At 34.9% G+C, this 14,704-nt stretch overlaps 1 protein-coding gene and 1 non-coding gene across 5 annotated transcripts; one reads left to right on the top strand and one right to left on the bottom strand.

The window, feature by feature from the left end:
• Positions 1-2,764: 2,764 nt before the first annotated feature.
• Positions 2,765-2,837, top strand: TRNAV-AAC (transfer RNA valine (anticodon AAC)). Its single transcript has one exon. It is a non-coding gene; the product is annotated as a tRNA-Val (tRNA).
• A 918-nt stretch (positions 2,838-3,755) lies between these two features.
• Positions 3,756-14,704, bottom strand: LOC117222278 (glutamyl aminopeptidase). 4 transcript variants are annotated; one of them, XM_033473910.2, is made up of 11 exons: positions 14,554-14,704; positions 14,338-14,431; positions 14,064-14,204; positions 10,705-10,952; positions 8,790-9,204; positions 8,099-8,246; positions 7,617-7,887; positions 6,964-7,134; positions 6,548-6,645; positions 5,908-6,042; positions 3,756-5,726 (listed from the first exon to the last, which is right to left on the bottom strand). In XM_033473910.2, the coding sequence occupies exons 4-11, from the start codon at positions 10,922-10,924 to the stop codon at positions 4,269-4,271; spliced, it is 2,916 nt and encodes a 971-aa protein (XP_033329801.1). In that variant the 5' UTR covers positions 10,925-10,952; positions 14,064-14,204; positions 14,338-14,431; positions 14,554-14,704; the 3' UTR covers positions 3,756-4,268. The 4 variants fall into 4 exon arrangements, with proteins under 4 accessions (XP_033329801.1, XP_033329803.1, XP_076379273.1 ...); XM_033473912.2 differs by lacking the exon at positions 14,064-14,204; XM_076523158.1 differs by lacking the exons at positions 14,338-14,431; positions 14,554-14,704 and having other exon boundaries at positions 14,064-14,211.

Below are 14,704 nucleotides of genomic sequence, written 5' to 3'. Positions count from 1 at the left end.
ATTAACAGCGAAACAATACTATTTTTAATTATAAATTGATTTTTCGATTAGTTAAACGCATACTATTTTATCGGTCTTAGAGGAAAATTATTCCTGCAGTGTGAGAAAATGTATTATCGATGCATAATTAAACGTTGTAGAAACAAGACAACGACAGCTAAATGAATTTCTTATAAAGTAACATTTGATGGATAGACTGCAGTAGTGTTTACACGAGGACATGGCATATGCAAACAAAAATACAATCTCTCATAATACAGTTTTTTTTATTGTTTTAGGTAAATAAAGAACTCAAAAATGTGCGACTCGGTATCTTATAATAAAAACGTTAAAATTACATTTGTTTGCTCATACTAAATGTACAGTGAATAAAAAACTATATGCACACCTTTTGAAACGTAATAACTTGTTTAAAACTGCACTAAATGACTTGAATTTTTTTAGATGATATATAGAGGGCTTAGTATAACTAGATAATGACTAAAATGCTTTTTTTCTTTAATTTTGCTGTTATTTGGAATGACAAAGAAAAAATAAAAAACTCTTGTTTTTAACTTTTTTATTTGAGCCTATAACAAAATTTAAAAACTGTCTTTCGTAGATCTCGGTAACTTATATGTATATTGAAAATTTTATCGCAATCGATTGACGTTGTTATGAGTTATAAGAAATTAAAGATGGCAAAAATCACTGTTTTGTCACGATTTTAACACATTAAAATCTCTATAACATGTATTTCTATAGCATTCATATTTAATATTTATATTTCTTACGTAAATAACCAAATGACTGTTTTATGTGTATACATACATATGTATGTACATTTTGTGTCTATGATAAATTTGACTTTTAATTTTTGCGTTTTAAAACATGAAAAAAACAACAAAAAATGTAAAAATTATACTGTATTAGAATGGAGCTGGTTTCTAGATATGAAACACATGTAGTCACCTTGTACAAAATAACTTTGACATACCATTGCATAAATATATGATAATATTCTTTTGACATTATATGTCAATATAATACATAATATTCTTTTACATTAACTAAATCTCTCAAATGTAAAGTGAACTTTCCTAATGAATTTGTACCAAAAATGCACATTCATGATTATGAAATTTTTGGGTTAATTAAAAGAAAAACGCAGTTCAGTTTCTATTTAATGTGTAACTTTCTGAAATATGTAATAAGCAAATTAAAAACTAAAATACTTTGATTTAAGATAAATATTTGTGTAGTTTTCAATAATGAAAATGGAACAACTGGGTGGTGACGAGGACATGATCGTAAATAAGAAAATTTATAGTTCGGAAAAATAAATTTGCTGGGGTTTACTTTAATTTTCGCAAGTAATGCACGGCTGATATGAGGCTTCCTTCTACCTTCTTTTTCATATCTATAGAATCTTTATAAGGTACATGAATGCATAATAAAAAAAATTTTTACAAAATGTACAAAAATGTTCGTCATACGTTTGTTAAACACTCCTACGCTTGTAGATTTCATCTGAATCCCATTAAAAATATATCCAACGAATTATTAAATAAATTAAGAAGACTTTTATTACAAAGAATAGTAAATAATTAACTTTCAGGAAAATGTGAAACATATATAAATATTTACGCAACCGTATGCAATAAATCACATTTTTTTACATTTTTTTTTAATCTAGAAACTACATGTCTACAGTTGTAGGATAATTTGTACGTTACTTGTACTTGATTTATGAAAGTCAGGTCTATACCAGTCCTTGAATATTTATGTGACTGTTTGTTATAAATTATTTTTTAGAATAAAATACAGTAAATATTATACATATACGAATTGGTATTTTAATATCGCCCAGGAACGTTTATTAAATATTATAATGTTTTTGTCATATAAATTAAAATCATTTTAATACGTAATATGTTTCAATTTACTAAAAAATGTATTTTTGTAATTGTTGACGAATTATACAACGCAATTGTAATGTTATGAAATTATCTGTATGGAATGAGACTGAAGTGATTACACATATTAATAGCACTACTATTGATGTCACAGTGAGTATATTATACAATTATGTATTATTTGCTTTGCATTCAAGTAGCTAAGAAAAAAATGAAAAGTTGCAATGTTGCAAAAAGTTGGCGATATACGTGGCTGTTTGACACGTATATCGCCCATTCTGAGACTATAAAAAATCGATAAAGTCAAACTAATTTATTTAATAAAACAAAGATTGACAAGTTAAGATTTATGGTATTGATTACACTTTTAATTTGGAAAGCAAGTTATCGCTCTTTCTTGTAATTATCTACGTGGTATTGCACATGGAGTAAAAATAAATCAAATTAGAGTGCGACGAATAATTCGTGAAGGAGGCTTATGTCTTACGACCTTATCGAGTTCATCGCGTTCAAACTCTCAGGCCAAATGATCGTGCCATACTACAACGTTTATGCCAAATGATAAACCAAACTTCTACTCACGGACGAAAGCAGTTTTTAGGATAGTAGTATCCTGAATCGACAAAATGCAAGAATCTGTGCTTATAAAAATCTACATGCTATGATCCAGAGCTATTAAGATCAATGTCAACTTTGCGGTCCATTTTTTAGCAGACCTCCACAGATTCGGAGGTGCAAAAGTGCAAAAAAAGTTAAAAAAATTTGTAATATTTTAGCTTATGTATTTTATGTTATATTTTTATTTTTTTATTGTATTTATTTTAGTGTTTGTACTATAATTACAAACACTAGAAACTTTAGTACCAATGGTTTCCGTGGTGTAGTGGTTATCACATCCGCCTAACACGCGGAAGGTCCCCGGTTCGATCCCGGGCGGAAACATTTTTTTGCCTTTTTGTTTTCTTATGATTTTATTGCATACACACGTGAACATATTACTTATATTTTCGAATATATTTAAAAAGACTAGAAAATTCCAATAATTTATATAGGTACTAAAACATTCATAATATGCTTATATTTGATGTATTACTATTAATTTAATTTATTGGAATTTGACATTAATTTCATACTTATTGGTTAAATTTAATTGAATTACGAATTACGAAAAGTATTTTAAATATTCTTCGTTAAAAAGATTATTGTCGAATAATTCATATTAATATACAGACTTAGTAAGTTCGTAAATATTTGCTTACTATGGTATGTTACAAAATTATTCATAAATAGATAATTTTTTCGAAATTAAGATTGAAAAGCTTAAAATTAACTTTACTGCTTTTTGATTTCAAGATTAACAGCGTGTTTAGGATAAACATTAATACGATATTTTACTTTTATTAATACAATATTAAACTTTAACTTATAAATTAACCCATTTGTTCCATCACAGACAGGGTATCTATAGGAATAGATTTAGTAATCTTGACGTCATAGGCATTTTTCTTACAAAAAGTTATTAACGAAAATAGGGCTGTATAACTCTAATTTAAAGCGATGTTAGTATTTTAGAACGTATGATACGAAACTCCACGTAAAATATCTATAATATGTAGTAGAAATGAAGTATATACAAAATTCTCAATTTTTACTAATAAGTCTAAATTCATTCATATCTGTATAAATTTTGCATCTGCATAGCTATACGCGCGTTCTTGCACTGATTTCATTTTATAATTAAAAGGATCAGGTCATCTGTTTGTCACTATTATTTTTCTGATTGTATCTACCGATACATTGGATATGTTCAACATTTCATGTGCCCAAGGAATTATAGGATTTCACAATTAAACACAAAAGTTTTATAGAAAATCCATTTATGTTTTGTAGACAGCAGATAAGGTAATATTCACAAGTTACATGCGTTCGATGATTAGTTTTCCTATCGATAACAAATGAAACAATGAGCACCTGAAAATAAGTTCTGTCTAAATATTTCTTCTTACAAATTTCAATAAGATCTCAACTTCTCTTGTGAATTTCGATCTTGAAAATCCTTTTAACGCTTATACTCTCAGAGTGTTTACACTTGCCATTAAATGTATTAACTCTCCAAAATTTTCTGTTTGTATTTTCTCAATTTCAGTTCTATAGTGTTCTTGACTAAAGCTTCCAAAAGCGAAAAAATCTCATCCTTGTGGTTGAACCAGATATTAATAGAGTAACAGTAGCCAATTTTTTTGGCAATAATTCAGAATCACTAAGTGTGATTGTTCTTATGTACAGGTTTTGTTCGCCAATTCCTTGAGTGCTCTCAGAGGAATGTTCTTTGCTCGACGAGATCATCGACAACTGATTGCATACATGTATCGTTTAATCAGTTTTCACATTTGCATTTAGCCAAGTTCGCAGACTGTCAGTGTTCTTGGCGAGCCACTTGATGTTATTCGATACAGTTTCAAGAGCCTTCGCACGGTTTCTCGCACCTGCGCCCGCTTCAGGATATTTCGCGAAGAAATCTTCGATTTCGTCCAATTTCGTCTCCGTGGCGAATGTCTTAGTAATACTTGGAATCAAAGCACCGAGGTACCTGTCATTTAAGGTGTATCTGTTCACAAGTAGTTCCCAGTTAGATCGAACCCAGTTCCAGACAAGTGGAGTTCCGACTGGGTTGTTGGAAATAGCGGATAAACAGCCGAAGAAGTCCTGAGAGCGAACGTAATTTTCGTCGCTGGCTGTCGTGATGAACTTATTCAATATCCAATCGGAGCGTATTCCAGCCAGTCCTTGCATCAGCTTTAGTTTCTCCGTGGAGTCGGTCTCAGCGAGAAATCGTTGGAACATGGTATTCCACGACGCTTCATCGCCAACATGATGCATTCCGTAATAATAAACTAGCGCACGGATATCAGGATGAGGACGAACATCCTTTGGATCTTGTATCCAACTCTTAAATATGTTGCTACCTTCTTCAAGACACTCTTCGTGTCCCACGGAGCAAGCTAGTTCAAGGATCGACGACCGAAGTCTCAAAGTAACATGGTCCTCGATGTTTTCAACGGTCCAAGCTACTTCGTGGTAAACACTGTCGACCAAGTTTCTTACGTACTTCTTGAACTTCGTTGAGAGATCAGTCAAGGACAACAGGGTATCAATAGCTCCCAATTTCAACTCGGCCACCTTCCACGGAACAGCATGGTGTTCCTTTGGAAGGTACGCTGTCATGTTCATTGGGACGCTGTAATCAAGTTCCTGTGCAGCTGCCAAACTGAACGCATCTTCTAAGAGATTAGTTCTATCTGACACTGACAATCTCTTGTGATAATATCGGAGAAGGTTGTTCAGAGTTTCCCATTCGGTTAGTTCGTAATTAACGCGGTAATATCCGACCTGATTCGCGTTGAATTTAATCCATTCGATCGGCTCACTCAGTTCGATCACTGCAGTGCTATCGGACTTGTCAAACCATATGCAAGTTGGTTCAGACGTTTTGTTAGTGATATATGTGATAGGGATGGTCCACGTGTAACCATACTCGGAATCCGATACATTGTACCGAACATCAGGATCAGCGAGGAATCGTTTCTGTGTAAGGATATATTTGTTGTCGGATTTCTTTACGTTCACCACTGGATAGCCCATCTGTTTGGTCCATGTATCCATGATTGCTTTCACGTTTAAATAATTCGGCCAAGTTACATCTGCGAGGATCGTCAGGAGGTCCGCCGTTTCTGCATTATCATATTGGAACTTGTTCAAGTAAGTGTGAATACCTCTGTAGAAGGCGGTGGGAGTTATGAAATCTTCCATCATTCGAATTATTGACGATCCCTGAAAATTGATATGAAAGCGTTATGATGCAATGGTATTAAATCATTCAATAAATCGTGTTCTTTTTTATAACTTTTCACGTATACACAGTGTTCAATGAAAAAAGTTGTAGATCTTGTTAGTATTAAAGTTCCATTTCATGTTGCAACTAAAATAGCCGAGTAATATAAAAATTGCGTACCTTTTGATACGATATATCATCAAAAATGGCAGTGATTTCATCAGGATTACTGACAATCTGAACTATCGGATGTGAACTCAATTTTGCATCAGTCACGAAGACGGTATGCATCTGTTCCATGGGGAACCTATCCATCTGAAACCGCATCGTAAAAAACAGATTTATTAACACTCGAATAATCACTCTCGAGTTCGATCTCTTACTTTAGATGTAACATATTAATCGTGTTATACTACGACAGTCTGCTTCATGTTTATTATATGTACATATATGTACGTTTATTTTGTATTTTTTATATTCCACTATTATTCCTTTATTTTCTTATATTTATCAAACAATTCTATATAAATAATTTGATATAAAAGAAATTGTGTAATATTATACAATCGATGCTACAGTTCGTAAAAAAAACAAACAACAAGAAATATTTATATGTTTTGCCAAACTGATCCCTCTACCGTGAGCTGCATAGCGTCGCGCACCATCCGTAAAAAATAAATAATAAACGAAATAAGATATAATAAACATTAGTTTCGTAAATGATCAAAAGTAAAAATATAAATATCAGTTTCGTAATTTTCAAGAGATATTCGAAGAAATTACAAGGACATATTAGGAAGTTATTTATCAAAGCACTAACCCATCCCCAGTCCGGAAGTACTGCATTAGCGCTTTTGTATTGCATGAAGGTGGCAAAGCCCTCATTTAACCATAGATCGTTCCACCAGGCCATAGTAACTGTAAAATGTTATAGTTGCTATGAATTGTCAATGTCAGAAAAGACTAAAACGGAAGTTCGAATTAAAAAAAGAAATGGCATTAGTTTAAAGCAAAATTAGAACAGTTTAAAAAGGAACACTTTTCCTTTACCTATTCTCAAAGTACTAGCATTCGTTGCAGGAAAGTATATATTTTTTATTTGGAAAGAGTAACTTATTTGTTTATTGAAGTCTCTCTAAATCACGAACGTGAATAATCTCTGAGATAATTAATATGGCTATCATAATATGGCCAGTTGTTCATTACTAAAATGTTAAGATAATAAATTCTGCTTACCTAAGTTTCCAAACCACATATGCGCCAACTCGTGACAGATGACGCTGACAATATCATACTTGTTTGCGGTAGAACTGGTCTTGTTGTCGTACAACAATCTACTTTCTCTAAAAGTGACGAGTCCCCAGTTTTCCATTGCGCCGGATACAAAGTCAGGAATAGCTGCCAAATCTACGAAGAAAAGACGGAAACTTAAAAACGAAAAATTAGCGGATCCGTATCATTTAACCGAGCGGGTATTTGTCGATCTAGCTGGCCAAAATACAGTTTTGTAAAATTCATCGTAATAAGAAATGAATTTTTATGTCCTTATAAATAATAGGGACATATAATTGATATTGCCTAGTGTCAGTAATATACGACTGGAAAATGCTATTCTTATTAATCGTCTAAATTATAAAGAAATGTTTGCTTTTCATTATTATTGACATATTTTATATCTTTCGATCGACAAAAATTTATAATAAAAAGAAGTTGCTGGAACTTTGGTTAAACCCTGTGTAAATCATTATTATGAGGTGAAAACTGATGTTAATAAAGTCTGGTCTTGATAAAGCTTAGTGTCGATGAATTTTTATCGGCGAAAACAGTGTTGATCAAACGATACGGATTTAAAATCGACAATTAAGTTGTAATATCGTGTGTTAGCTTACCGAGCTTTGGCAAGGGATAACCGATGTCGAACAGGCTAATGTAATATTGGATGACGCTTACAGCTATGTCAAGAGCAAAAGTACCCTTCTCCTTTTGAGCACTCGTGGTGTACACGCTGATCGGAAACAAGCGGCCGTCGTGATTCTTTGCTTTACTGGTAACGGCGACGAAGTCACTGACTATGAAGCACGATAAATACGTAGACATTCGGGAGCTCGTCGCAAAAGTGACTGTTGTTAAGCCAAGCGATGGCTGATTTACTTGCACTTTCTGCAAATCACGTGGGATAAGAGAATTCATTTAGACATTTTGACTACTTTAATATAAACGATGAAATATCTATGTAAAAGTGGCAGAGATAGTGTACATTACATTCTAATGTAAACAATATTTAACAAAAGAATAACAAAATTTGTATATGCATATACTATGGTTATTTAAAAGAATTTATCACATAATTTATCAAAGAATTAAAATTTACCTCAACGTTCATATTAGACAAAGCATTGTAGCAGTCGCCACTAGGATGAACAAGTTGTATTGCAAACTCAGCTTTGAACGCTGGTTCATCGAAACACGGGAACGCTCTTCTGGCGTAAGTGGGCTCGAATTTGGAGGTAGCGATAAGCCTACAAATATAACGAACTAGTTACGTTCTCATGTTACATTCGAACAAAATTTTCAATTTTCTTTGTCTTTCCATCGACATAAAATTACGTCGATATCAAGCATTCTGAGAAGTTCCTAATTGCTCGTGCAAACGATCTTTGATATGTTTAGTATAACTTCTGTTTTAACATCGCGGATAATTTATAAATATACTGCATTTCTTCAAAGAAATCAGCGTGGTGGTCCTCATCCATCCGCGTTCACAGGTATAGGTTGCAAGCCAGCCAGTTCAATGAAAACCAAGATAGCGACAACAGTCTAAATATTTGGTGCGGAGAATCACGTGAGTTCTCATCTATATAATTATAGCGATTGGAAGAATATAATAAGGGAATACGCGGAATTGATAAGGACAGATCGGAAAAGAAAGAGAAAGAGATGCATTCATGCCTACTGACTATCTAGTTGATAAATCTACATATAAATGCCCCATCGCGTGTATTCGATTCGAATCGATCCCAAACGATTAGTCAGGAAATCTGCGTTGCAAGCGCGAAATTCACCTGGTCTGGTTTTGCGAGCTCTTGTACTTGCTCGAGTAAAATCCAACGATCTTATCCGGTTGCAGGGCACCATTGAATTCGAAGCTCAAGTTATAAAGTCCCGAGTGCAACTTGTTTTTCGTCGACACCACGAACATTTCGTTCTTCGGTATGGGTATGGTCTCCTCGATCTCGATCTCATAGTTCTCCTCCCGGTCGTAGGTCTTCAGTTGAGTGGACGTGATATTGAGGTCCTTCTGATGAACAGCTATGTAACTCCTGGTGTCGAAGACGTCGATCAGAATCATCACTTTACCTTGGAAGGTACCCTTTTCCAGGTCCGGGTACAAGTAAATGTCGTAGAGACATGGCTTCACTTCACTCGGCAATCGGAATGATAGCTCTTCTATCAATTGCTTGTTCATGACGGCTTGAGCTGAGAACGAAACAGGTGATGGGTAGTTTTTGTGCACAATTAGTTGTTTGCTCGTATTTGCTGAACGGAATTTCGATAGCGGTATCGCGACCGTGATAAGATGATGATACCGGTGCAAGTTCGTGGGAGAAACGAACGATAATTTTGTGTTTAAGCATTTTAGCGGGCTGCTCTTAAAATGTAGACTGCGGATTATGCGCATTTGTCGTGGGCGCAACGCGCAACTGAAACACAATCAGATAAGAACATTGTGAAGTGAGAAAAACTTAGTTTTTTTTCTTGTCAGTAAAACTATAAATGAACGCTTTATATAAATTTACGTTTTGTTAAAGTGTAAGATAACAATCTTTTCGTAGAAATTTTCATTACAGTTCGATAAATCGTGTGTTGGTTTAGATCAACATTCGAAATTCTGTGTACTTGTAATTGTAAATGTTTTTAATAGATGTACGGTAAATTCTCCCTAATCGACGCCCAGATTGTACACAAAAATGGACAATTTGGAAAAAGGAGATACGATTATTCGAACCTTGCGGCTCGTTTTTACAGTTGTTGACAATCGGTAACTATAAAAACGTGCCGCAAGACTCGAATAATCGTACCTCCTCTTCCCAAATTGTCCATTTTTGTGTACAATCTGAGCGTCGATTAGGGAGAATTTACTGTATTTCATAATTTCCACCAGCCTTTATTACAATGATAAAGATAATCAACATTTCATCCTCAATGGGTAAAGGTGTTTTAATTATCTCCGACAAAACATGAATTCTCATAATAATCCGCAATCCCCGCAAATATGAAAATCCTGTGATTTGTATACAAAAAAGCACGTAAGCATGAATATTGCTTTAGAACTGTTTATAAATTATGTCTCATTAGCAATATTTTACAAGAATATTTACGTTCTGTTATTAAACCCATTTCTCATTCGATATACGAATGAAGTGGTTGGAAATATTAATTTGAAAAAGTAGGAACGCTTGCTTCATAGTTTGTTTGCTGACCGCCGCGCAGCGCAGAGTAGTAGAGGAGTGGGGGGACTCCATGATGATATACACATACGCCGCGGCGCGCCATCTCAGGCATATTGTTATACGCAAGATTTATTGCAGTAGTATCAGCAGCAGTTTTTCGTGAAAATTTTGGAAACTAGAGTATTTCCGCAAAAAATGGTAATTTACATTCCCTATTCAGCATGTGAAAACTAGGGAGGGGGCAATGATAAAGTTCAGCTTGTGTCTTTAATAACACAAACTAAATTTCGCGATTTAAACATACTTCGAATCGAACAAAATTCCAGACATGATATCGATCGAAGTTTCAAATTTCGAGCCGTTGGTTAATGCTGGTAACAATGATCCTTGTGTTACCAACGAACATTAACAACTCAATTTGACAAGCTCATGTCGTCACGATTCCATCAATTAGTACGATTCAATCATAACAAATGCCGGCAGAAGCGGTCGATGACAGTTGTGTAGGTTATGCCGAGTTACTCACGGTTTTGATAGCTGGCGGCTTCGACTTTCTGATCAAGAAGGACTAATAGCGTTGCCAGGCATGTGCAAATCAGGCTTAAAATGAAACAGATGCTGCAAGTGAAGCAGAGCAGGCCGGACCCACGGTGCACTTGTGTCTCCAGTGATGCGTTCGCAACATCGCGATGAGCGCCACCGGAATTACGTTTTAACATTGTCTCCATCCAGTGCGCATGAACCATAAACGAGCACGCAGATATCACCTAAAATCTAAAACATCCAGCAACTGTGGCAATGATTTCCTGACCAACTTTTCTCCCATTGTTAACCTATTTCTTAAAGAATTACGAAACCTTAAGTCTGTCTTGTGATAAAGAGAACACAGGATCGGGTTCATGGCGGGAAATTTAAAGCAAATCGAAATAAAACATGTAATTCGCTAGATGTACAACGATGGTATAATCTTCGTTAATAAGTACACCAGTATTTAAGTTATTGATGGCATCAAAAGGAGAACGATTTAATTGCATCTGTTAGAAAAGGCTTACTCAAACATTTGTAGGTGTCTTATCACTTCAGTAGTAAAATATTAAACGGTTATAATATTAAGAACTCGCGTTCAGTTAGAACGCTGAAATGATGTGATGCTTGGGAATTGTATTTTTACCTTTAAAATCGTAGCAGTTTACATGAGAAATGTTTTTGTATATAAACTGATTTATTTTAAAGAATGTATAATAAATTTTTTATTTAAGACTATTTATCAATTACAAAGTTGTGATCGACATTCCGGCTGTTTTGTCAGAAAGACGGTGACCATTTCTTCTGGGTACTGGTTCATCTGAAATTAAAAATTCGATAAGCTTTGTGTAATATATTATATTATCTAGTCCTTGAATAAAAGATTTCTGTTTGTTCTACAAACTTTTTGTTCATTGTAAACGACCGATTGTGTTGTTACGTCCACCGTTTTCTTTCAAATTAATATTTCGAAACGTTCTTTGTTCGAGGACTAAATAGTATATGTTATATCGTCCAAGTTTTATCGAATTTTTATTTTTTTTTATACATCCTTTTTTGCAGAATGCGCGGATATCAACCTTCACTTTGTAATTGATAAATATATTGACATAAACAATGACCGGGTATTTTCTGAAATAAATCATTTTAAATACGAAAATATTTTTTTGTATGTAATCCCATTGTTCCCGTAACAATAATTTCCAAAAATCGCTGTCTTCAGAAAAAGTATAAGCAATGAGTCAATTGAATGAAACAAATAATTTGCCATTCAGCTTACAGGTGATTTTGGACATTTCATCGTATAATTATTTATTATTTTACACCTTATTCAATGCATATTTATATAATACTTATATAACAATGTTATATAATAATATTTTGTATATGCATCACGTCGTATAGAAACGACGATGTTATTAAATATGTAAGATAATAATTAACTGGGATACACTAATTATTAAATGTGAACGGTATCACAACGTAACTACAGTAACTATGCATGATAAATAGTTTCAGTAAATGTTATTTAGGTACTAAGGTAACGGTTGTTCCCAATTTTATAGCGTACTAAATGATTAGCAACCTTGCGTGGTTTAATTAAAAAAAAAAAAAGTGAAGACGGTATTATCTTCATCGTATTGGAAAAAGTTGTCCACATCCTTCATACTGACAACAACCTTTTATGCATAATTACCCATTTTAATGAGTAATCATAATTACCGACATGATTTTTACAACACCACGTTTGATTTTCACGAAACGTTATTCTAATTTCGTCACTTTCACTGTCGAATTGCAGGATCTTCGTAACTTCGCGAGAAAATAAAGTTAAAACCGTCGTTTGCTTTTCCTTCGCGAGTATGGTTACAATAGCGTAACCGTCCCGTCAATATTTCATCCTTCAGTGTCGTAAGAACAAATATTTATATAGAAATCAGAAATTTGCCAAACGAACATCATTCACCTTAGGTTCGGTCTGTCGAGTGCAACGCGCGGCCAAAGGAACGCACCGACGTGTTCACGCACCACTGACGCACCGTCAAGACTGAATCACTTAACTAGGGTTATTAAATTATACCGGTCGCGCGGCACCCTTTCTCCAAGGATGACCCGTGCAATTGACGGCAACAGTCGCCTCCGATCGAATTGAACGACTCGCGAAAAGCAAACGAGCGAAGTAAACAAGCAAGAGAATGAAACATGGGGGGGGGGGGGGGGAACGCTTTCCTCGATATGCCGATATCGATTCGCGCTCGATCCGCGTCTCGCTCCGTTTTATAATACGCAATTAACTCACTAATCTCGCGCGCGTTATATAGTCGATTATCTCTGATCGTCACAATTGCTACGATCAATGACTGTTTGTCGTTTCGGGTCAAGATAAACTGGATTCTCGCTGACAATGTTTCGCCGCAACAGTGAAAGTCGGGAATCAAATACGCAAAGTAAACCCTTTCCATGTGTTTGCAATGAACTGACAATGGTGACATTAACTTCACGATGCCCATCTACGTGGGTTTGGTCGAGTACTAAAATTGGTATAGATCGTTTTGGTCAGCCGTATGTTTGCTCGCGGTCACTTGTTGACTTCGAAAGAGAGTTTCACTATTGATACAAGGACACCGATTGGATTCCGTGTCACGATTTACATTTGGTCTCGTTAACTTCTGGTAACGTCAATCTATTTACCAGGTAGATTTATTCTTCAATTATACTTTTAAAAAGACTGCAATGATCGTGCAGTCTATGTTGTAAGCTATGACGAATAATATTCATATTTCGAAATTTTTGAAATCTATATGTTTTTTAAAATTATGAATCTCAATTACATATTATGCTCAGTGTCCAGAAGTCGACAATCCTCTCTATTACACTACTTTAGTTTGTTTACTATTTAGGGCAGGGGTGTCAAACTCGCGGCCCGAGATGAACATTTTTGATGTCAAGTATCAGGACGTAAGCAATAATTTAACTTTATATATGTTTATTACAATGTACTAGTCAAAATAAAAATATTTGTTTCTATGAACATTGATTTTTTTTTGCGGCCCACCTAAAGTTAAGCATTGTTTATTTGGCCCAAGTTAGCTTTTGAGTTTGACACCCCTGATTTAGGGGTTAGTGCAGACACGAGGGATGCCCTTATGTCGCCGGCTCGAATGCCGTAAATACGGCGAAAGCGGCAAGAATCATTTCTGATTGGACGTGTAAGTACTACCAGCGTTTCCATTTATTGGTGTCATAGGGAAGTCCCTCGCGTCCGCACGCTCGCCGAGTTCGTCGACAAACTTCCCACTCCTATTCAAAGACGAACAACGAAGTGGTAGGAAAGCGCCGCATAGCAAAAAGCTGACCTACTTGTCGTCACGTGGTTACATCGCGTCGGGTCGTTGCAGGCGTATCGCAGTTGGAAAAGTGGACAACCCCCTCTATTACTCCACCTCAGTTTGTCGACTATTCAGGGAGTAGTGTGGACACGAGGGACGTCCCTACGACTGCCTATCACGTCGACAAATCGAAACACTGTGATCTTTTTCGAATTAAATTATGTCAAAGTAAGTATATGCAATACTTTATGATTACAATAGATAAATATCGCTCCAAGAATAATTATTAATAATTGTCAACGTACCATTTAACGTAATGAATTCAATCGCATTCCATTAGAAAATTGTTGAAGCTTTAAAATGTAGATCAACCATGGACAATGCTTCGCAAGGGTTTGCCTGTGTATAAGAGAACGGTAATGGAAAATAACGAAAATTCTAGGATATCCACAACAAGGAGTACTAATTAATTTCGGTTACGGAACAATGTAAACAAAATTAAAAAAATAGTCGTTTTGTACCTTTCCGTACTTTTTGTGTTTATCACTGCGATTAGGCGGGAATGTCTTTCGTTTACGAGAGAAATTTGACTTTGTGAAGCACGTGGTTCTTCTTCCGTTAATCATTGAACAAGAACTGCAGGGAGCACACTGGCCACACTATGAAATAGGC

The sequence above is a fragment of the Megalopta genalis genome, chromosome 6 (assembly GCF_051020955.1).
Source record: "Megalopta genalis isolate 19385.01 chromosome 6, iyMegGena1_principal, whole genome shotgun sequence".
In the NCBI taxonomy this organism is placed as follows: domain Eukaryota; kingdom Metazoa; phylum Arthropoda; class Insecta; order Hymenoptera; family Halictidae; genus Megalopta; species Megalopta genalis.
This window is presented reverse-complemented; position numbering and strand designations above follow the sequence as displayed.